This window comes from Hemicordylus capensis, chromosome 1 (genome assembly GCF_027244095.1).
Source record: "Hemicordylus capensis ecotype Gifberg chromosome 1, rHemCap1.1.pri, whole genome shotgun sequence".
Lineage (NCBI taxonomy): Eukaryota > Metazoa > Chordata > Lepidosauria > Squamata > Cordylidae > Hemicordylus > Hemicordylus capensis.
In genome coordinates this window covers 292317890-292342486 of record NC_069657.1, presented here as the reverse complement: position 1 = coordinate 292342486, position 24597 = coordinate 292317890, and the positions used below count along the sequence as shown (strand labels likewise).

The 24597-nt window shown below is 43.1% G+C and overlaps 1 protein-coding gene across 5 annotated transcripts in view; it reads left to right on the top strand.

Annotated features, from left to right (window-relative positions):
• The window catches only part of CSMD1 (CUB and Sushi multiple domains 1), a 1678033-nt gene that overhangs the window by 1110201 nt on the left and 543235 nt on the right, over positions 1-24597 (top strand). For all 5 annotated transcript variants that reach the window (XM_053286225.1, XM_053286224.1, XM_053286226.1 and 2 more), the window contains one exon: positions 122-199. In XM_053286225.1, coding sequence (XP_053142200.1) covers positions 122-199 — 78 coding nt within the window. The remainder of the gene's footprint in view (positions 1-121; positions 200-24597) is intronic.

Sequence of the window (24597 nt, the reverse complement as noted above, 5' to 3'; positions counted from 1 at the left end):
GAAAGTAATCTGCTGCTTTGTGTCCATGTTTAAACACTTTAGAATGCATACATCTTGAATGCAATATATATTTTCATCAGTTGGTCAAGGAAAAAATTTCTTTCTTTTTGGTCTTTTACAGTTAAAAAGGCAATTGAATTGAAATCGAGAGGAGTCAAGATGCTGCCTAATAAAGATAGCAACCACAAGAATTCTGTCTGTAAGTTTTTAAAACAAGAGTTATTTCCTTAAAACTACATGATCAATGCCAGGTTAATGTATAAGAAGAAGAAGTAAGTAACATATACCCCAGATTTTGTCTAAACAGAAACATTGAGACATATTTGAATATTCTTTTGTTGTAACATATTCTTTTGTTAGAACACAGATGTAAAGCATCTAAAGAATTTCAAGAGAAGACAAAATATTTTTGAGAAAGCAGCAAAATAACTGAGAGAAGTATAATGGGCATACAATTAAGATTTTTATTTTATTTTATTTTATTTTATTTGTATACTGCCCTTCCAAAATGGCTCAGGGCGGTTTTTGATTGCAAGAACTGAAAAAGGATCAGTGGTTAATGAAATGCTCTGAAAGATACAATAATACTATATACCTTATTATAGTATATACTGGTGCTCTCTCTTCCAAAGATAGCACCAGTACATCTCTATATCTACAGAAGTTCTTAGGAATGAATGAGCCTTTTCATTAATTTTTTTTAAATGAAAGGGCTAACAAAAAACAGACTGAATTTCTTGCTCTCTCTGTGTGTGTGTGTGTTTGTGTGCATGCATTCAAATATCCCACCTCTGAAAGGCATGTGATTTCTGCTATGCTCTTGTAGTATACCTTGGAAAATGCTGGCATGCAGTCTCTAATGCTTTATGAGGTCAAAGCACGAGCTACACTCATCCAGGGAGCCAGCACACTAGCTGTGTTGCAGTGTGGCTCTTCAGGCCAGCACGTGGGGAGGGGGACTGGGAAGCAACTTTTGCTTATCTCACCTCCTGCAAAAGCCCCGTTTGCTGCCAGGAATATAGGAATATGCCATACCCATTGATTTCAAAAACATTTTGGCCGACAGGACAGCCAGTGTTATATCGTTAGGGACCTGCTGGGACTGCTGCACAACTTGAAAGGCAGCCCCAGTGGTGTACTGTGACGCGGTTGCTGCAGAACGACTGAAAAATGCTCCTAGGCAGGCTTGTCACTTCTACTGCAAACAACTGGAAGTAGTGCTGAGGTTCCTAATGTCTATGTAGGGCAGTCCATGAATTTTATTAAGGACGAGGGATATAATTATACCCTATTACAAATCGGGTAACCTGCTGAAGATAAATTATGAGTTGTGAATCCAGAGAAATTCATTTTCAAGTCTTATTAGTCACAACACACGTGTCACATTGAATTCAATGTACATTCACGTTGAATTCAATCCATTGTACTTTAAAACTTGTTTTCCTGAAATTCCATGAATAAAGTTCCTGTCACAGATCTTCCAGCATTATGTTTCCTTTCCCTTTGTTTTGATGCCATCCCATAGTTTCAACATCCCTTACATAATCAGTGGCATTTTTTGAGATGTTCTGGATTCATCAATAACTATTTCAATTGCAGTTCAAAAAATATGATTATACTTTGGGGGTTTTTGTAAAAAAAGAAACGAATCTTTTAAAAAGCAGAGTAGGTTAAAAAAATCCATGATTAAAAACAATTAAATCAAATTGTTGTTATTATTTTAAATCATTATTATCAAGCCATGAAGGATTTTTTTTAAAGAAGGGACCATTCTGAACATTTTAAATTATTATTGTTCAATTAAAATAGTGGTCCTGCATGTGTACAAAGGAAGTCAAAGATGTATTCCTTGATTTTAAAAGCCATTCTAAGATGTTGCTTGTACATATCTTCTTCCCATAAACTTTCTTTTAATGGAAGCTGTAATGTTACAAATTAAAAAGCATTAAAAACTCTTAGGTGGAGATGGTATGTTCTTGCTTTTGACTGAAAATAGAGCAACATACCTTGTAGTGCCTCTCTGAATTGTCACCCCATTGTCACCCTTATGCATGCTGGCTTATATTTTGCACAGTCCACTGTCATTTTAAGAGACACAAAACCGATGCATTCTGCTCAGAAACATGCCTCCATGCATCCTGAGCACAGTGTCATCACTGTTGCAGTGATGGGAGCAGAGTTGGAACAATGATGACACTGAGCTTCATGTGCAGAAAGGCACCCTGTCTCTGCAACCAGTGCCTGTGTGTTTCTGAGTAGAATGCATAGGCATGTGTGTATCTTGCTTAGAATGATGGTGAACTGTACTGTGAATGAATGTAAATGAACTGTACTATGAATGTAAGCCAGCGTGCTTAAGGGCAACAATGGCACCAATGCAGAGAGGCACCATTTCCCCCCAAAATGTGTTGGGGATGATGCTTTGTTCCTTCAGGGAACAAAGGTAAAGCCCTCTCCACTGCTGTGATCCCTGGTGGGGAGTGAGTCTGCAAGCACCGCACCTGGCGCTTTTGGAGCTTGGCCATGTCCCCTTGCTCTGAAAGCACTGGGCGCTTTTGGAGCTTAGGAGCGGTGGCGCTCTTTGGACCGGACTTTGGGGATGAAGTCCCGTCCCCTGCAGGCCTAGGGGGGGCCTCCAAATGGCGCTGCTGTCCCACTTGCACTATGCTGGGAGGCCAAGTGCACCACCATAATTCACATGAATGAAGGTCAGGCAGTGGGTGCTGGTGGTTTTCCTGCCTGCCGACCCGCCGGCCTCCATCCCAGTCCAGCTAATCTCAGTGTGCATGGCAGTAGCCGGGTGCTTCCACCCGGCCTTTCATACTGTGCTTGCACTGTGGCACTGCTGTTGAGCCATTCTCGGCACACACACACACACACACACACACACACACACACACGGCTCAGGCAAGGGAAGAGGAGCACAAGGCAGAAGCAACCAGCAGGAGCCACCCGTGGTCAGCCTAAGCCAAGCAGCTGCTTCTCAGCTATCTTGCCTACCTCCACAATGGTCACTTCTCTGGGGCAAGCTTTCCTATCTGCTTGGCCTTCCCCACCGTGCTGCCTCCCCACCAGAGAGCTGCCCGCCTGCATGGAGCTGCCTTCCCTCCTTTCCCCCTCCCTCCTCCCTCCTTGTGGATGAGGTGGCAGCATGACAGAAGAAAGCAAAGAGGGAAAGAAGGGAGAGAATGGGAAAGACCGGTACACCCGGTACAAAGCTTTGGGTGTCTGTGAGTTGTCCTCCCCACCTCTGCCTTGTGTATGTGTGTGCTCTGGCGCCTGAGGCGCCTGTCTTTACTTGTTTACTTGTTTTGTGTGTGAGTGTGGATTCTAGTTCTTACAAGCAGCAGCTGACCTGGCCAGCCTGTTCGGGACCCTTAACAAACAACCCTCCTGCTGCTCCCTCCTCCTCTTTCACCAATTGTGCCAAAAGAGAAGGTAGTTCTCTTGGAGGATCTAATTCTGTGGAGGAACTCTTTCACCCTCCTATCTTTGTCCGGAGGTGGATCTTGTTTAAGTAGCAACTGGAAGTCTGAGCTCTGTGTCTCCCCCACCACCACCTCGGCTGCCCTTGATCCTGGGATGAATGCCTCTGGAAACTGACTTTGGACATTTCCTTGGTGGAGGAGACTGTTGCCAAAAATCAAAGGTGCAAACAGTGGGGAGGTGAATGGAAAAAGCTGGGCGGGGGTGGGGGGAGAGATAAGCTGTTGGTACTTGGGACTAGTGGAGTGCAAATAGAAGGCAGCAGCCCAGCTCAGGCACACGTCTGCTTTTCCTGGGACAATAAAAGTGTGCAGCCCCCATCCCCAAGGATTTGCAGTCCTCCTTAAGCTCGCAGCCCCCCTCCTGCCTGAAGGAGATAAGGGAACTATCAATGAAATCAGTGGATACATATTAATTTGGAGCTGCAGCTGCCTTGTAGGAGGAAAGATAAATATATGGTGGAGACATATATATGGTGTAAAAAATAGTGCATTCAGCTTATTTAAATGCCAGGACTCTCAATGTAAAACATGGTACGTGCAGGTCTGAATTCTGAATCTTCTTCAGATTTTTTTTTAAAAATCAGTCTTTTGTTCAATCACATTTATTGCCACACTGCAAGAGCAAAGCAGGGGGAAGTGGGTAAGGAAATATGTGGGATGGGAATATGTTAAGTTGTGTGTTGAAATGTTTCTGCTAATGCATATTTGCATAAATATACTTGTTTTACATCCTTACATTCTTGTGAGTTCAGTTGCTGTTTGTGTCCTCAAGAACCCAAGTTAAAAAGACTGTGTGTGTGTGTGTGTGTTTTAGGGGGAGGGGGGGCTCCAAAGGCCTTTAGGTCCAGGCTCCAAAATTACCTAGGTGCACCTCTGCTTATGAGCCAGGCAGGATGCCGGTACCCAGTACCAGCGCTTAAAGTAAAGTGTGCCATCAAGTCAATTTCAACTCTGGGTGCCCACAGAGCCCTGTGGTTTTGTTTGGTAGAATACAGGAGGGGTTTACCATTGCCTCCTCGTGCACAGTATGAGATGATGCCTTTTAACATTTTCCTATATCTCTGCTGCCTGATATAGTACCAGCAGGCATTCGAACCAGCAACCTTCTGCTTGTTAGTCAAGCATTTCCCCACTGCACCACGTAAGCGCTTACTATCACAAAAAAAAATCCCTGGTACTAATAATCTATCGAGTTTTTTTTTAAGCTTCTTGCTTCGGCTAAAAACCCTCTGGATCCACATGCCTATATAGCTGCATGTCATTTCATTCTCAGTATTGTATTTGGTGTTCCTTAACTAGAACATTTTCTAGTAAAATGCTCTACACATACTTTCTTTCATTGTAAATTAGCCTATTTTCTTCTTGTATTATTTTATGATCTTAATGTTTGTTTTATTTGTTCCATTTTGAATATGTAGGATGTTGCTTGTGTATGTCCTCTTTCTATAAGTGCAAGGCTTTTTAAAACTGAAATTTTAAATAAAAATAGTGGTTGACATGATGTGCAGTGGTATGGGGTGCCTGCACACCTTGTCAGGGCTGCTGCAAACTTGTAAGGCAGTCCCGACACTGTAGAAAATGGGTGCTTGCACATGCAGTGCTACCATAGTTTCTCCCACTTGAGGCAATGGGAGAAACTACTTCATCTATCTATCTATCTATCTATCTATCTATCTATCTATCTATCTATCTATCTTATTTCTATACTGCCTGATATGTACATCTCTAGGTGGTGTACAAAATTTGAAATATTTAAAAGTTACAAATTAAAATACATGACAATAAAAACAATAGAATAAATAACATATATTAATAGAATAAATAACAATAGAATAAAACATATATTAAAACAAGTTTTTAAACATTAAAATTAATTCTAATTAAAAGCCTGTGAAAACAAGAGAGTCTTGAGGTTCTTCCTGAAAACAAACAGAGAAGGAGATGCTCTTATTTCAGTAGGGAGCATATTCCAAAGCCCTCCAGCAGCCACAGAGAAAGCCAAGTCATGGATCACCACCAAACGAGCTGGTGGCATCCATAACCAGACCTCGACAGAAGATCATAACAGGCGGCAGGGTTTATGACAAAGAAGGTGCTCTCTTAAATAGCCTGGACCTAAGCCATTAAGGGCTTTATAGGTAAGAACCAGCACTTTGTATTTCACCCAGAAACATATCGGCATCCAGTGTAGTTCTTTCAAAACTGGTGTTAAGTGGTCCCTTCGTGTTGTCCCAGAGACCAATCTGGCTGCCACATTCTGTACCAATTGCAGTTTCTGGACTACGTACAAAGGTAGCCCCACATAGAACGCATTACAGTAGTCAAGCCTTGAGGTTACCAGCATATGTACCACTGTTTTAAGGTCATTCGCCTCTAGAAATGGAGGTAGCTGACGTATCAGCCCAAGCTGATAAAAAGCGTTCCTGACCACCACCTTAACCTGAGAAACCAGGGAGAACTTTGGGTCCAAGAACACTCCCAGGCTACGTACCTGATCTTTCAGGGGGAGTGTAACTCCATTCAGAACAGGTAGATCTAAACCATCTCTTGGGTCCTGTCCCCCCACAGTCAGTACCTCTGCCTTATTTGGATTCAACTTCAGTTTGTTATCTCTCATCCAACCCATTACTTCCTCCAGGCAGGCATTTAGAGAAGATATGCCATTTCCTGATGAAATTGGGATGGAGAAGTAGATCTGGGTGTCATCAGCATATTTTTAACACCTAGCACCAAATCCCCTGATGATCTCTCCCAACGGTTTCATTTAGATGTTAAAAAGCATTGGAGACAGTATGGAGCCTTGTGGAACTCATTTATTCATTCAATTTCTATACTGCCCTTCCAAAAGTGGCTCAGGGTGGTTTACATGGAGAAATAACAAACAAATAAAATGGAACCCTGTCCCTAAAGGGCTCATAATCTAAAAAGAAACATAAGATAGACACCAGCAACAGTCACTTGAGGTACTGTGCTGGGGGTGGATAGGCCAAACTCCACACTTGAGTTCTCGCTTAGTGGAAAAACAGTCTCCAAGTGACACCATCTGGGATCTGCCAGAGAGGTAGGAGCGGAACCACTGTAAAACAGTGCCACCCAAGCCCACCTCCTTCAGACAGTCCAGAAGGATGCCCTGGTCAATGGTATTGAAAGCTGCAGCGAGATCCAAAAGGATCAGCAGAGTCACACTCCCTCTGTCGATAGCCAGTTGGAGATAATTTATCAGGCCAACCAAGGCAGTCTCAAACCCATAGCCCTCATGAAAGCCAGTTTGAAATGGGTCTAGATCACAGTGTTTTAATGTAAACCGCCCTGAGCCTTTTGGAAGGGCGGTATAAAAGTTTTAATAATGAATAAATAAATAATAAATAGATAATCAGCATCATCCAAAACTGCCTGGAGCTGAGAGGATACCACCCGCTCAACCACATTGTCCATCCATTAGCACTGTTTGTGCAACTGCCCGTTCTCCACTGAATTCCCAGCAGTCCTGGCACAGTGCATAGTGGCTCTGTACTGCTGCACATCACATCAGCCTGTGTTTAAAAACCTATGTATCAAAAAACAAATGCTCACATATTTGCCGTAACCTGCAAGCCTCATGTAGAAATTGTTTTCAAGTGCCCTGCTCTTTATGCAGCATGTATACTTTTACAGTGTTGATATTCCTTTTAGTCCTAGAGATGTAGAAAATTGAGTTATTTTTAAGGCGATGGTTTTTGCCATGTAGAGTCAAAGAACAAATGGCTTTACAGATTTGGTATTGATCTGCTGTAACACATTTAGATGAATTGATGGCACTTGCTGTGTTACTCAGCAGTTGATGCCAAAACAGCTAATTCTAGGACAGGATAGCCCTGCTGATTCAGTGTTGGATGCTGGAGGAAAATGAAGCAAAAGGCATGATTCACTTCAGTTAACCTCTTGGGGAAAGTTATTACTAACCTCAGACATTAGAACATTAGAGCTCAAGGTGAGCATTACACTTTAATTTTCTCTTAAAGTATGTCATCCTGCCTTGCTCATGTTAGGTTTATAGCAATCCATGATGGCATTGCTGTATTAAAACAGCACTGCATATGTTCATCCATTTGTCACTTCCAGATTTGCAGTTATGTATCATGTGTACAGCAATCAAAGGCACTGGCTGACAACCAGACTAACACATGTGCAGTGTTGTTTAGTACTGCAAAACCACTGTAAACATAACATGAGCAAAGGAGGAGGATATATACACTGTAAGAGAAATTTATATTGTAATGCTTACCCTAAGTGCAATGGGCAAAGTCATGCACACACAAGAAGGGTGGATAATGCATGGATGCTCAAAGTTGCATAATTTATTGTGCTCTGCTTGTGCTAGCACAAGCACTGTCTTTCTGCTACAAGGATAGCAGGACAGGGATTGACATCCAGATTAATGTTGTGTTGGCACAATGAGAGAAGTTGCACACATCTAAGAAGTTTGCAGAGCTGTGCAAAGTTCGTGCTAGTGCAACAGCCTTGAGTTAGGATAACACTACTGTGGAACACAAGCTCCCAACTTAGTGGAACTACTTAGCACAACATCTTTGCACGGGAGCAACATGTATGTACAAGCACAACATCAGTCTGGATGCCACTGTTTGCCATTTATACAAATATTAGCAAAAAAAAAAATCATTTTGTCATGGTTGGTGTGCATGGAGGATGGGCCTGAAAACACAACTGGGGGAGGGGGGGCATGCCACCATGTACTGTCTCATGGGTTGCACCATCATAAGCCACACAATGGAAATTTGGCTGGGTCATCCAGATTCAAAGGTGGTAGGTAGGCAGAGTGGTGTACATGGTTATGTTCATCTTCACAACAACCCTGTGAAGTAGGTTAGACTGAGAGAGAAATGACTGGCCGAGTCATGGCTGAATGGGGAGTTGATCTCCCCGATGTAGTTCAACACTCTAGCCACCACACCACACTGACTGATACATGTGTTGCAAAGGGAACTTTTAATTGCCTTTTGAGATCTTGTAAACATGGTTATAAAACAGGCAGTTTCCCCAAAAAGTAACAACCAAAGGTTTAAAAGTTAAGATAAAAGTATATTTTACTGATTACTAATGGTGCAATGTGGAAATGACTTGATTAGCAAGCCAGAGGTTGCCAGTTCGAATTCATGATGGTATGTTTCCCGAACTAATGGAAACACCTATATCAGGCAGCAGCGATATAGGAAGATGCTGAAAGACATCATCTCATACTGTGCGGGAGATAGCAATGGTAAATCTTTCCTGTATTCTACCAAAGACAACCACAGGGCTCTGTGGTCTCCAGCAGTTGACACTGACTCAACGGCACACTTTACCTTTACAAATTAAGAGGGCTGACTAGGATCTTAAGGAGGAGATTCCCATGTTAGGCAGACATGAAAGATGTACAAGTGTCTGGGCTAATTGCTTTACCTCTGCTACAACTGATATTTGTTTATTACTGAGGGAGAGTAGGGCCTCTCTCAGCCTCCCTCAACCAAGAAGCAGAGAAAGGCCAATGAATGATCCCTTAGGGTGAGTCTTGTCCAAGACTTCAATGGCCTAGGGATCTGATGCAATATAGCAGGCTGCCACAGGGGGCAGCATCACAGAGAGCAGACAGTGTATGACAAGTGGAAGAATCCAGTAGGGAAGGAGAAAAAGGTCAGTCAAGCGACCAGAAAGGAAGACAGCTGGTCTGGAGAACCAGCTGGGGACCAAGAGTGGCAAGGAGAGAGAGCAGACCATGTTTGGGGAGAGATGGAGGGCAGTGGTCAGACACCTGGTAGAAAACCAGGAGCAGCCAAGTTTGGGTAAAAAAGGAAGAAGAGGCCTATCAAGGGAACCAGCAGGGAGACTTAGATGGGGAGAAGCCTGAAAGAGCCCATGCAAAGGGGGAGGACAGGAGAACCAGAGAGAGAGAGAGAGAGAGAGAGAGAGAGAGAGAGAGAGAGGAGAGGGAGGAACATGAGTAATTTCATATAATATGGAGAGGAGGAGGAGCTGACCATGAGAATGGGGGGGGGGCACCTGTTCGAGTTCAGGTAAGGAGATGAGGAGGACCCAGCCAGGAGATCTGGCAGGAGAGAGAGTCGGGCGGGGGTCTTGAATATCACTGAGTAAGGAAAGAAGGAAGAGCCAGTCAGGAAAACCAACAGGAGAGAGAGAGAGAGAGAGAGGAATCCAAATGAGTTCAGATAAGGAGAGGAGAAGGAGCCAGTCAGGAGTATCAGCAGAAGATGAAGAGGGAGAGGGGGAAGAAGGAGCAGATCAGGCACAGAGAAACTGAGAGGTTGGTTGGAGGCTATGCAAGATTGGAGGGAAACAGCTTTTTTCTTACAGAGTGTGGCTGGTGGTTGGCTATCTGGTGAGGTGGTGGTCTTAGGAGCTGAGCTATGCAAATGTCCGGAGGTTGCTTGGAACCAGGAAGTGAAATGTAAGAATGAAGCAGTTCCCTGCACCTCCAGAGACCACTTTTGGAAAAACTGTAAACTCTTTATGAAGAGTTTTGATGAGCAGAGGAAGAAGGGAAAAGGGGAGTGTCAGGACCAGGTCACCTGAACTGAGTTAATAGGTCTGTGTGGACATGTGTTAACCATCATGCTCCTTGGCTATGCTTTGCTTAAAGTGGGGGCAGGGAGTGTCAAGTGGGTGCAGACTAGTCAACAGCAATACCTTTTATCAATAGGCTTAAAGTACTCTGGAAAAGTTTGGACATACAGGAAAGGACAAAGGAGCTTTAATGCTGGGATGGGAAGAGAGGCTTGAGGGGAAAAGAGAAAGGAAAACAATTTTTTCATAGCTATCTGCTTCTAGCTAGGGAACCATCTCTCCAGTTGGCTCAAGCACAAGCCAAGTGATGAGGTGCACCCAGGCAGCATGGGGTACAGAGTTCAATGGTAGGGTGCGAATCCAAGGGTGCAGGCTTTTGTATTGGCAGCATGCAATGCAAGGTGGGTCCAATTGCAGGAGGCAAGAGAATGATGCCATCTTTGAGGGGGTTTTTACAGGCACAAAAATACCCTGAGACATGACTGATGGGTTTCAATGGATCAAGAACTGATAAGGTGTTTCTTTAGGAAACTTCTAGTGTTTTGGAATTCTTGCTTCAAATAAGGCATGAATATCGAGTATTGATTAGGTTATATCTGGGGTGGCTCTCCTGTATGCTCCTTAAAGGAAGAGATGTTTATAAAGAGATCGCTGAGAGCACTCACTTGAATAGAGAGGGGAGGTGTCACATTGCACAGTCTGGCATTAGTTCTCTCAGTTCTGATAATAGTGGGGAGGAAACTAGGTGAGAAGTTTTGTTTAGCCTTGTAACTCCTCGTTGTCATATATGAGAGGAAGAGAACTTGCATTCCTTTCATTTCCTCTTTACAACCTGCGGCCCTCCAGATGTTGCCAAACTACAATTCCCATCAGCCCCAGCTACAACTTATTGTGGCTGGGTCTGATGGGAGTTGTAGTTCAGCAACATCTGTAGTTGTAGTTCAACAACCGACCTCGGAAGGATGGAAGGCTGAGTCAACCCAGAGCCCCTGGTGGCACAGTGGTAAAACTGCTGCCCTGTAACCAGAAGGTTGCAAGTTCGATCCTGACCAGGGGCTCAAGGTTGACTCAGCCTTCCATCCTTCCGAGGTCGGTAAAATGAGTACCCAGAATGTTGGGGGCAATATGCTAAAATCATTGTAAACCGCTTAGAGAGCTCCAGCTATAGAGCGGTATATAAATGTAAGTGCTATTGCTATTGCTATTGCTATCTGGAGGGCTGCAAGTTGGGGACCCCTGCTTTAGTCCATTACAGTCATATGCAAATGACCCAATAGGCAATCTTGTCAGAATGCCCTTTTACCTGGAATGACTGGAATGCAGCCACCATTTCTCTTCCAAGCAGGCTAGGGAAAGAAAACGGCTAAGTGGCTACGTTTGAGGGCTACACTGAAGCACCCAAAATGGCACAGTGAGTGTGGCTGGTAACAACTGTATGGAACACCCGCTGGATGGCCCTGGATGGAAAAATTAATTGGAAGCTATCTTCCCTGGGCTTTGCTCTCCACACACTCTAGACTAGAGTGTGCTATCCTAGCTCTCCTCAGGGCAGGCAAATCCAGACTGTGTGCCTCTTTAACGGCACAAGGGAGGTGTACAGGGGCCCAATTCTGCATCTCCTAACATCTTGCAGTCTGTTCACTCTAGAGAAAGGCAAAATGCGGTCAAATCTAAATTTGGAATGGGTTAGTCTTTCTGGGTCTGTTTGTAGAATTCTCATAAAATATTCAGGCTTTATACAAGAATGATTCATAGTTTGGAAAGACTCAGCAGAGGAGAGCTCCTACACTACTGCTAGCCCTCTAGGCTTCCAGTTTTTCTCCTAACCTGCTTTTCCCCAGTTTCCTAACTTACCAAGGTACAGGAAATGGAGGCAGAATTGAAAATGGGTAAAGTTCTTCCTAAATGTTCGACAAAATAATCGCACATAAATAAATGTTCATATGACCTAACAATGAAGTCAGTGCAGCAAATTCTGCTAGAATATTTCTACAGAAGCTCCTATTGAGGAAACATACCACTTTCTTAGTGGTCCACTAAAGTACATATATCAGTGACAACCTGGAATTCTGAGGCAATTGCTCAGTGCAACTTACTGTAAATCAGAGTTCTCCTGCATGGATTCTGTGATATTTACAGGTTTGTGCTGGCGCAGAACCTCATTTCAGAACCTTCTAAAGCTTTACCTTTAAGTCCTTTCAGTGGGAAGCCTTATTAACCCCATTAATTAGTGAGGAGCGCATTCCACCCTCACCTCAGTCTAGAGTCTCACTCTTAGCCGCAGAGTTTAAACTTCACTCGGAGACTTTGTCTATGCCTCAGTTTTACCTAACACAAAAACAGGAAAAAATAGGGGCTAGTGAGAAGCAAGACCTCTTTCTAGAACTATTTCCCCCTTCTTTAGTTCAATTTTGATTCCTCCCTTGCTTATCTCTCTTTAGTTTCCAGGTTTACCTGTTGTCTCTTTCTTTTCCTTGGCCCTCCACCCACATCTTCCACTGCGTCAGCTAAAGAAGTAGTAGAAAAGAGATTTCTCTTCTCAGTCCTTGCCCCACAACTTATGGCATCTACATTTTTTTAAGTGCACTACTGTCCTGTCTCTTCCATCCCATATCGATTCCCTTTACATTTCCCTGGCCAAATCCTACCATCACTTTGACAGATGGGCAGAAACCTTTATAAGAGGGACTATGCCGCACCCTTTAAAGAAGCATGTTACTATAAAGTCTGCCCACCAAACTTTCCTTATTAACATCATGCTTATTACCCATCTCACTGCTATGCTTATTCAGTCAGTCTTTGTGCCCTTTCACTATCCACTTAGACAGAGTTATGGTACTTGCTCCCATTCTTCACATACACATTGGAAATGCTCCTCTTCATGATTTGAGTTAAGGTCCCCAAACCAGCTTAGGCCAAAGGACCTTCCATCTTCATCAGCACACCAACCAACTCAATCCACAAGCAAACCCATGCAGGGATCTGAAACTCCACTATCAAGGCCTGCCCCTCTACAGCCTTCAACCTTATCTCATGCATGGCTTTTATAGCCATCCCCTTCTGTTTCAGCTGCTCCTGAAGAGATCTCTGAAGGACACAGATCTGATGGATCTGACAATGGCTCCCAGTCCTCTCGATCCATGCCTTCAGAGGTGACATCTGCCTCCCCTCCCAGTGAGTGGGTGGGAGATCAGAAGGGTGATGCTCCACTGGAAGATTTTAAATTCTCTGCAGAACAGCAGATCAGAATGGCTGGGGCTCTGGGCTTAGACGTTCAACACCCTGCTACAGCAGCAAAGGACCCAGTTTTTGGTTTAATTCAATTAGATACTCGTGCCCATTGCATTACCTATGCCCATTGCATTCCCTATGTGGCCCACTCTGTTGGAGATGACTAAGAATGCATGGGAGAAACCAGCATCTATGCCTCCCAATTCTAAGAGACTTGAACATATGTACAGAGTGCAATTAAAAGACACTACTTTCCTGGTTAAACATCTATTTCCTAATTTAGTGGTGGTAGGGTGGTGCAGTGGGGAAGTGCTTGACTAACAAGAAGAAGGTTGCTGGTTTGAATTCCCACTGGCACTATATCGGACAGCAGATATAGGAAGATGCTGAAAGGCATCAACTCATACTGCGTGGGAGGAGGCAATGGTAAACCCTTCCTGTATTATACCAAAGAAAATCACAGGGCTCCGTGGGCACCAGGAGCCAAAATCGACTTGATGGCACACTTTACTTTACTTTAGAGTCTGCTTATTCCAGATCTAGGACTAAGTCTTTGACTGCCCCTGCTTATAGAGAAAGTCCATGAACTTGATGCAATTGGCCAGAGGCTGTACTCTATGGCTAGTCTCCAGCTCTGAATCTCAAATCATCAAGCTTACATAATAACATAAAAACAGCCCTGCTGGATCAGGCCGAAGGCCCATCTAGTACAGCATCCTGTTTCACAAAGTGACCCACCGGATGCCACTGGAAGCCTGCAGCAGGAGTTGAGGGCATGCCAGCTATGAACATTTCTTCCTAGAATCTCACAAGATTGAAAAATTATGTGCAGCTGCTGTTAAAATCCACCAACAATTAATTTCTATTTCTTAGATGCCGCCATAAAATGGTCACTCTGTTGGTGTACTGCATGGTAGAACTCTTATCTGAATGCTGTATTATTGGTTTGTATCATAATAATATGATACTTTATATCATCATGATCATAATTTTATTAAAGTTATTCATTCACTCATTCATTCATTCTTACTAGAAAAACGTTTTCTTTTCATGGATTCATTGAAACCTGAACAGAAGGAAGCTGCTTAACTTTTCCTTAATGAGGGCATTAAAGTAGCTAAGCAACACCTTCATTCCGCTCGTCACTCCTCTAGCCTTTTATTTTAAAACAGTGGACTTCCACAAATTGAACTCTCTGTTTGTAGCCTTTGCTGGACCTACCAGAGGTTGCTTGATCTCCGTTCATAGACTCTCTTCTTGTTTCTCCTAGACTATCCATCTGACCTATGACCTGGCTAAGAGATCTCATCCATAGTTGCTTTGAGCCCATTCCTCCTCTACAGCCTTTGGCAGAGGAGTTCCTATAAATGTCATCTGAAAAGTGGCCACCTGGTCTCAACCATCCACCTTTACTAAACAGTATGCATTGGATCTTAAATCCAGGGCACATGCCAAGTTTGGTACTTCTGTTCTCCAGTCTATTTTTCAATAAAGCTGCTTCCTTCCAGTTGTGTTTGCTTATTATGATCCCATGAGTGTGAATATCACAGGAACCATGCAGAAGAAAGGCAGGTTTCTTACCTGTATGTAGTTCTTCTAGTGGTTCCTGTATATTCACACAGCCCACACTACCTCCCTGCTGCAGCTTTTGCTTCATATTTCTCTGTGGCCGTTGCTCAGACCGAGGTAAAGGTGAAACATGCTTCTCACTAACGACTGGTGTTGAGGCTTTTTTAACACCCAAAGGTCTTAAAGGTAAAGCTTTAGAAGCTTCCAAAATGAAATTCTGCACCAGTGCAAAACCCATGAGTGTAAATATACAGAAACCACCAGAAGAACTACAGTTACAGGTAAGAAACCTGCCTTTTCATGCTAGACCATACGTAACCCTCTGGACCCAAAGAGGATTAGCAAGGTTCTATAATATATCCTCTAATCCATCACTCATAATCTGTCCATTATATCATAATCTGTCATATCTCAGTTAAACCGGAGAGATTAGTTGAAGAGAAAACAGAAGCCAGGATATCTTCAGAATTTTTTAGGACGAGTCCATGTATTTTTGTTTGTTTGTTTTAGACAGCAATAAGTGTCATTAACGGGCCAATTCAGGGGTGATGAAAGGTTGGAGTCTTTCTGGGACAGGAAATAAAGATAAGCCCCTGGGACCTCTGCCTTGTTTCCCCTCCCATGTCTTTGCTGCAGAAGAACTGTAAAGACATGATGAAAAACAAAAATATTCTCCCCATGACCTTACTCTCATACCTATGTAAATAATATTACACACTCTCCATTCACACATACTCTCCCTCTCCCTCTCTCCCCTCTCTTACACATGAGCACGCACGCGCGCGCGCACACACACACACACACACTTGTGTACTTGCATTCTACTGGCTCAGAAATAATGTTTAACATATATGCCTGCTACAATAACCTCATAAATGTCTACAATATCAACAGTGAAGAGCAAAGAGTGAGTTGTGACCCAGTCAGCCCACCCATACCTTGTAATTATAGCTCTGTCCCTGAGCCAATTCATACACCTCATGTGGTTTGTTCTTTTCACTAGCCATCCAGGATGACTTTTTTGTCAGCATGCTTGAAAAATGCAGGATGTAAAATACTTATCTAACTACTCTATTATTGGTCCTGCTCTCAATTTGGCACATTGGTTCTTCTGAGTCATTTGTAGGCATATGCGATATAGAAAGCTGCATTAGAAGTGAATTACATTGAAGCGCACTAATTCACTAACTATAATTTCCCTCTGTGATATTAAAAAACTGTGTCATGAATGGAGAAAATTCTCCTAGATGGGATCCAAGCTCTGTACAAATGTGAAATATGTCTTCCACCCCTTTATCAAAATAAGAATTGTTCTCTGAAAAATATGTAATGTAGTGGACCTCCACTGGGCATCTTAAATTAATTGATGTTTAAACAGATAAATTGTAGATTGGTTTAGCCCTCTTCCTGGCAATTGCACAATTATGTCATTACAGTCTGCACCAAGGCCTTGGATGTTTCTCAGAGCTACCACTCCCATAAATCTTTATTGGTCACGCATATATGATAATGAGCTGGGGTCCAGAAGCTATTCCAGTTTGGTACAGATCTATTAAAATAATTCGATTTCAGATATACAGAAAATATATTTCAAATTAAAGCATTTTTAACAGATCTATTCTGAACTAGATATGAGGAGGAACATGTCTGCCCATTATTAGGCCCTGCTTTTGATAGCAGTGGAGCCGGGTCTCACGATCCGTGAGACCCGGTTTCATTTGGTGACTGGGAAGAGCGGGCTAAGCCGCACGGCCCCTGGAAGCCCCAGGATGCCCTGCGCGAGCACACACGGCATACTGGGGAGACCCCCGATGCTTTTAAGCCTCCCGGCCGGGGGTCTACTCACAAGTAGCCGCACTGTGGCTACTCACGAGCAGTTAGCCCAGGTTTGCGGAATGCTCGCTCCGCAAACCCGGGCTAAGAGGTGGGCTACAGGAGCGGGTTAGCCACTACGGAACCACCGGGCTCGGCTGCGAGCCCGGTGGTTCTAACGATCACAAAAATCGGGCTAGGATTTTCCTAGCCTGATTTTTGTGACTGTAAGAATAGCCCTGTGGTCTGAGGTATTCAAAACCAGACATAAGAGCTCTTCTCACAAGTAGTGAGAAGAGCTCATGGGCTGTCAGTGCAGAGAGCGGGTTTCACTTAGCCTCCCCGCAGAAAATCTCCTGTCCGTTCTTCTCACCTGTGGCTTGCCTGGCAGCCCTGTGGGTCGGGGTGCCGGGATGCACCGCGGCATGTTGCCTGCTCCACGTGTCGCCCACCCCCAGGAGTCCCAGTAATGCACTGTGTGAGTGCAGCTGACACACAATTAAAAAACCAAGGTCAAGGGAGTGCTCACTCCTTTCACCTCCTTTAACTAGATGGCTCGGCCAGCAGCTCCGGGGGTTGGGGTGCCCCACCCCTAGGAGTCCCAGTAATGTTCCACACAAGTGTACCGCACACCACACAAATCCCAGTAATGCACCGCACAACTGGGATCCCCCACCCCCACAGCTGACACACAATTAAAAAAACACATAACTTCCACATAACTTTCTATTAATGTGCTTTGATACAGCACTTTGGGAACATCCAACTTCTTTTGCAATTACCTTTTGAGGCTTTCCCTCCTTGTGGAGGGTGTCAGTGATGGTTTTCTGCACAACTGTCAAGTCAGCAGTCTTTCCCATGATTGTGATTCCTAATGAACCAGACTGAGAGACCATTTAAAGGCTCAGGAACCCTTTGCAGGTGTTATGGATTGATTAGCTGATTGGAGTGGGACACCTGGAGCCTAGACTGTTGAACCTTTTCACAATATTCTAATTTTCTGGGATTGTGGATTTGGGGTTCTCATGAGCTGTACGCCATGATCATCACAACTATAACAAATTAAAGCTTGACTTATCTCGCTTTGCATGTAATGCGTCTATCTCATATATCAGTTTCACCTTTTAATTTGCATTACTGAAATTAATGGACTTTTGCGCGATATTCTAATTTTTCGAGTTTCACCTGTAGACCAGTCCTCTGAGGCAGGCTGATACGTTAAGTCTGGAGTGGAGGGTTAGTCTACTCGCCAACCCCAATGGGTAGACCAGCTCTTCCAGGGAAAAAGTGCCATTTTGAGGCCTGTTTTTCTAGCAAAAAAAAGGTACTCGAACCACCCTAATCAATTTGGGTAATTTGAGAGTGATTTGTTGAGACAACCTGCCAAGCAAGCTCTTTTTGACAAATCAATTCAATGATTCTGGGATTTGATTCTAGCTCTAATTGAATCTCAGAATCCAATCCATTCACACCTCTAGGAAGGGTAACTACACGTTACAGAGGAGATCAATGACTGGATCTCCTGACATCTTATTCTTTTTTCTAAAAGCAGTTATGAAGACCTCTGAATTGGGTCAGGACCATGGCACATTGAGAGTGGAATTAACCTTTCTCTCATGTCAACTCTCTGAAGTAAATTGTACCCCTGAAGCCATTGTTACCTACATCATGTGTTCCTGTATGTTTTCCCCTCCTCTGCCAGTAGCAACTTCAAGAGAAGAGATTTGCCTGGGAATTGGCAGTTAATTGGCAAAAACTATTCCTCATATATTAACCCCAATCCAAACTGCTTTTTAGGATAAGAAAAATATGCCAGTTAACGTGTAGTTTGGCCATTAGACTGTAAGCTGAACCTAGTTATTATTGCTCTCTCCTCTGTTCTTGAGGACCATATCTCCACTACAAATGTAAACTGTTTCAAATTGGATTAAACAATCACAGCTTTCGCCAATTGGCCTTCCAAACTGAGGGTGCTCCTGAAATCTCTTCTTAGAGACCAGTTGCCTCTTGCAAAACTACATCTCAGGATCCATTTATTGGGAGCTATAACAGACTTGAAAACAGTTACAGGAACTCCCCCCCCCAATTTTAATCCAATTTTATATAGATACAGACCTGTCTGTAATAAGATTAAAGCACATCATTCACTACTTGTCCAATGTGAAGTTAATACCTTAATTCTGTCTTTATTGAGAATTGTAGATTTTGCAATGGAAGAGCTTTTGACAGTGGGACGGGGGAGAGAATAAAAGCAACATTAAACTCATAGAGCTGTATAAAGCTTTAATGAAACAAGAGAGATAATTACTCTGATCTACTTTGTTCCATCATGAAACATAATAATACAGAGTTTCCCAAGTGTTCAAAGAGTTTAGCATTCTCACCTAGGATACACATCCCTATGTAATAATATTATGCAATGCTGTTTTATTAAATTGTTGAAATTGCTTCATAAATCAGATTAGTAAATTATACTTGCTGCAAAATAGGCCTTTGTCACTGCAGGAGCTAAAATATCCTTCAAAGTGCTGTGCACAAATCTAGCTGTGAAGATAGCTTCTATCTAAATGCATTTGAGAAGAGAATCATCACTTTCAGCTAAGAGCAAAACAAGGTGTTTGCTTCATCAATTATTAACACATCATTTCCATAGGTAATTTCTTAAATAACCTGGGGGGGGATTCTTAATACCGTATTTTATGGACTATAAGACTCACTTTTTTCCTCGAAAAATATCCGCCAAAATTCAGGAGCGTCTTATATGTTTTAACAGTTTAATATGTTAAAACTCTGAAAAACTGGATTAAAATTAAGGTGCGTCTTATAGTCCGTAGCATCTTATAGTCCGTAAAATACGGTATATAAAGCTATGTGTCATTTGAAAGAGTTGTCAAAAAATATGGAACTGAATGCTAGTCTTTTTAAGTAGTCTTTTTAATGGACCATGGAATAGGAATAAAAATTTAGAATTATCCAAAGTGGACTAGTCTCATGATATGGTTGATGATAGGGTATTATGATATGATACAGTACTCTTTTGCAGTATCTGCTCCATTTTCAAGACAGCTGAATGGTTCTGTTCACTGGTCTGCACTGCATTCAAAATATTCGGATGTTGTACTTGAATCAACTGCATGTCCTACACTTCTTTATTTCCCAACAGTGGTCTGTTCCGTAGTCCTCTCCTTGCACAATAACAAATTCTAAGCAATAGAGCTTATTATTCTTTGGGTTGCGAACCTTAATTCAACATTTGCCCACTGGTTTAGGGTACTCTTGCTGTACATAATAATCAAGTGGCCACAAGGTTCATTCTCAGCCTGTTCATCCACCAGTGACAATGACAGTACATTGCAGGTGGCTCCACAACCCAGCTGAAAGTGAACTGGCTTTTTGTTTAACAGCATAATGGCATATATGTAGTGGTGCACATACTGTTTCCTCCAGTATCCTCCATTACATGCATATCAAGATTTGGTGATCCAAAGGTCAGGCTTAGGACATCCTCACAGCCTTCAGATTCATCACCATCCTGCATCGCCTTCACTCTTAGGCCCAAAGGTTGCTTAATAGTTCTGCATTGGCTCTGGAAGTGGTTTGTTTTGTCGCACCATTTGCACTGCTGCCTATATGCGGGGTATTTCCCCCACAATATAGGTGTTGTATCTTTGGCATTTTTGTCGGAGGCTGCCTGTTCATCCCTGGGCAGTGCCTAGACTTCTGTTGGACAGCATACACATGCCCAACTGGTGTGACTGCTAGTAGTCTTTCTTTAGAACCTTCTGTTGCCCTCCTGGGGGCTTTAGTTCAACTCTGCTCCGGAATGGAGTCTGCCGGTCCACATATTAACTGCATTTAACCTGAAATCACTGTGGGCTGTCAGGGACTAGTATAGACATAACTCTATTTTTCCTCTGAATCAGGGCTGTGCATTTGGGCTTAGCCCGAAGTATGCCCAGCTTAAAAAAAATCCTCTATTTTTCAGTGGCTTTAAAAAAAACAAACCCTGAGGCTTCTGTTATGCCCCACAGTTTCTCTGTGATGTGTGCAGTGGCCATTGGCAGTAATTCAGTGTTTTTCAAAATTCAACGAAGGGGGGTTTGACAGCTGTGTTTGGTATGGTCTGCTCTGAGTGATTTGCAATTGCAAGCACTGAGTGGGGGGAGGGGTTGTAGCATATTGGTGCAATTCTATGGAGGGAGTCCAGAAGGGGAGGGGGAGGATGAGTTAACTGCTTAAAGCTTTACATATGTAGAATGGAGACTGCAGCTTCGATGTAACCTGAGCCCTTTTTGTCTGAGCTGATTTCATGAGCCTGCATTTGTCTTCATGACAGAGAGAAAGCAATAATTTCTACTTTAAACTTCCCTGCCTCTTAAATGGTCTGGGGTGCGTGTGTTGCGGGGGAACATGAGTTGATGAAGGCAGTCACTCACAAAGGCAAGGTTAGGCTTTGGGTTAAGCATTCTGTTGTTTGATCTGGCTGCTTGGCAACTTGTCATGCTGGTCTTGCAGTCTTCTGTAACCAGCTGTCAAACTAACAACAACAGCATACAAAGCTCTCTCGCCTCCTCCTCTGGGATGGGATTGGTTGGATTAAAAATGCACACAGGAAAAAGATCTGCAGGAGGAGGAAGACCCCATGGAAGTGGGTAGGGAGGGCCTTTCCTCCTCACTTGGTCTCTGCCGGTGTGTACACAGCGTGCCACTCTCTAGAAACTGCAAGCCTGTCCTACTCACGTTCTGCAGATGGTTCATGGCTGTCGAGCAGGCTGCAGGGAAGGGAAGGAGGAATAATGAGTAAGCAGGAGAGTGGGTGTGTGGCTGTGTGTCCTGGGTTTCTCCCTGGGAGTGTACAGGTGGCCTGTTGACATAACTCTATCCCCCCCCCTGAATCAGGGCTGTGCATACACTCACACAACTCACACACATACACATGTATGCAGTCACACAACTCTTTATCTCTAACCCCTTCACAGCTGAACAAAAATCGAAGACCCTAGTGCATCTCTCTGCCTCCGCTTCTTCTTCCCACCTTCTCTGCAGCTCTGCTGCTCCTTCATGCCTTGCCTTATGGCGCAGGTGCAGGCAGGCGGGGGAACGAGTTGAGCTCATCAGCGAACTGTGTGTGTATGTGTTTGGTGGTGGATTCTCTCCTCTCCCTTCATCTTTCTAAGGATCCCACGGGGAGGAACTGAACTGCCACCAGCTGCTCTCGCCCTAAGCAGGGCTGGATTAAGCTAGTGTGGGGCCTGTAGCATATGTTATGAAGGGGCCCAAATTTTTTTAAAAAATGCACATAACATTAAAACATAAATTATTTACTTGCATAGTAAAGTAATTCAATTTTTTCATCTGCTATACAGGCAGATAATACGACAAATGTCTGACACTTCAGTAATACTATTATTTACATGTAGGTATCAATTTCAAATGTAAAAAGTAAGAAAACTACAATTTAAAAGTTACATTTTCTAGATTTAGCATGAACAAATTTCTTGATAATATTGGAAATGTCTATTTCATGCAGAAGTTCATGTTCAATGCTCATTAGAGTGAGATTGTTCAATCTGTTTTGACCCAACATCTGGGAATCAACATCTGGGAACACTGCGGTTGGCTATGTAGTTATAGGTTATTAATTATTAGGCCAAATTTACTGTTTATTGGCAGGTATTTAACCAATTAAGCAACAAAAACAGTTTACAGCAAAAGTTCTTCTCCTAACACACCTCACAGGATTATAGTAAGAATAAAAGTAGGAAGAAAGAATCATGCACACTGAGCCTCTTAAAGGAAGGGGAGGATACAAGTGTCATGACAAAGCACATATATGCATGATGTGCATACAACATATTCATATTTATGCTGACATTTAGCCACATGTCTCCACTAATGCATCCCATTCAATGCCATTTATACCAAACAGAAAGAGAAGTTGCCTACTAGCCCTAGCCAATATATATACATATATATATATACAACCACTAATGCCATTTCAAACTAGTCAACAAGGCGAGATATATGGAGTCATCCCAATTTCTTACCCTAGTTATAATAATATAATATAATATAATAATATAATATTATTATTAATAATAATATGTTATTATTAATATAATATAATAATAATATAAGCAAAGCAAATATAATATATTTGCTTAATAATATAAGCAAAGCAAACATCAGTCACAGATATCAGCAGAATCACAGACACACAGAGTGATGTTATGCCAGATCTCTCCCCTTTTCACAGAACATTCCCCTCCATTTTTGCTTACTTTTTGAAATATGAATGAATGATTGAAAAATGATGCTTAGTTGTCTTTGAAATGAGACTGTTTGCTCAGCAGAGCAGCAGCGTCCACAGCAGACAGAGAACAGGGAGAAGGAAGGAAACCTGAAAGGGAAGGGAGCCTCCTGCATAAACTCACTGATTTTCAGCTTCTGCTGTTTGTTTGTTTGTTTCAATGCCTGCTCAGGAAGCCCGGTGTCCCCACCCCCTCCACTAATGATTAGCTCGATCTACGAGCTCATGCAGAGCCAGATAAGATAACAGCAGCAGCCTGCAGACAGTGCCTGGCTGCAGAGATTCTTCCAGGCTGCTCTGCAAGAGAGAGAAGCAGGTGCTGAAGCTGTGTGGGGCCTTCGAAAATGAGGGGCCCATTGCATTTGCTACCTTTGCTAATAGGTTAATCCAGCATAGGCCCTAAACCCAGCCAGGAGCCCTCAATCTCTGCCACTCTTTCTCCCTCCCTCTCCCTGGAAGGCTGCACTCTGCATTTCTCGCTTGAAAACAAAGAGGTAGCAGCAAGGGTCTCTGAAGGAGTGTTATTGTTGCCTATGCACAAGCCCCGGCCAGGGCCCTCTCCAGACCACCCAGCCCCAGTCATTTGTACTGGCTCCCCCACACACACACTTATCGGTCCTGGTTCCTCCTCCCACGCACTGCAGTATGAGATGATGCCTTCAGCACCTTCCTGTATTGCTGCTGCCCAATATAGTTGACTACAAATGTATTTACTAGGCACAGTCTGGAATGCACACCGGTGGAGATTCAAACTAACAGCCTCTTGCACTCTAGGCAAGCAAGCTGGTTCTCCGCTGCTCCACTGCAAGCAGGAGTATATAACAAAAGCCTTTTAGTAGATAAGTCAGCTTCAACATCCATCTGAGTCTCTCCTGCTTTACTCTGTGCTGTAATAACAAGCACTTCCTAGTAGCTCTTCCCTCTATCTTCCCACTGTGTTGCTGTGTTATTGTTTCTGACTGCTGCCTCACCTCTCCTACTTAGTTCCATATAGATTGATACAAAACTAGACACTAAATAAATATCTTATTATGGATGAAAATATTTAGTAAATTGCATCTCTATGGACTAGTAGTTCATCAATTATCTACTGGAATTTAAAATAAGGAATGTAGGCAGTGTGGAACTTTGAAAAAAAAATCCCAGAACTGTGAAATTCCTCAGATATATTGAATGCTAACATATAAGAAAGGCCTGCTTGTTGTGTTAGGTACCCATTTTTCCTTTCCCCTCAGAAACTCATGCATGGGATTCCAGTACTATCAAAAATGAGACTTGCTTCAGAGATTGAGCTAGTTGATGAGGGTGCCACAGCTCCTTCACATTCCCTTTGCCAAGTGATATGCAAACTTTATTTCATTCATCCTCCAACAACTCTCTAAAACAAATTATTCTTATTTCCTCTTCAGTCTATACAATGTAAGGTAGATGACTGGTTGCTATAATATTTTCCTTAATCAAATACATGAAACACTTCAGCTGGCAGTCATGTTTGTAAACAAGTTTGAAGGGAAAAACAGGAGTTCGTACTGTTGGGCCCTGGTAGTGAAAACAGTTGGCATCCCAACCCCAACATCCTGCATTGCTGGGACAATGGAAGAGACCCTGAGGGGATGCAAAGAAGTTAGA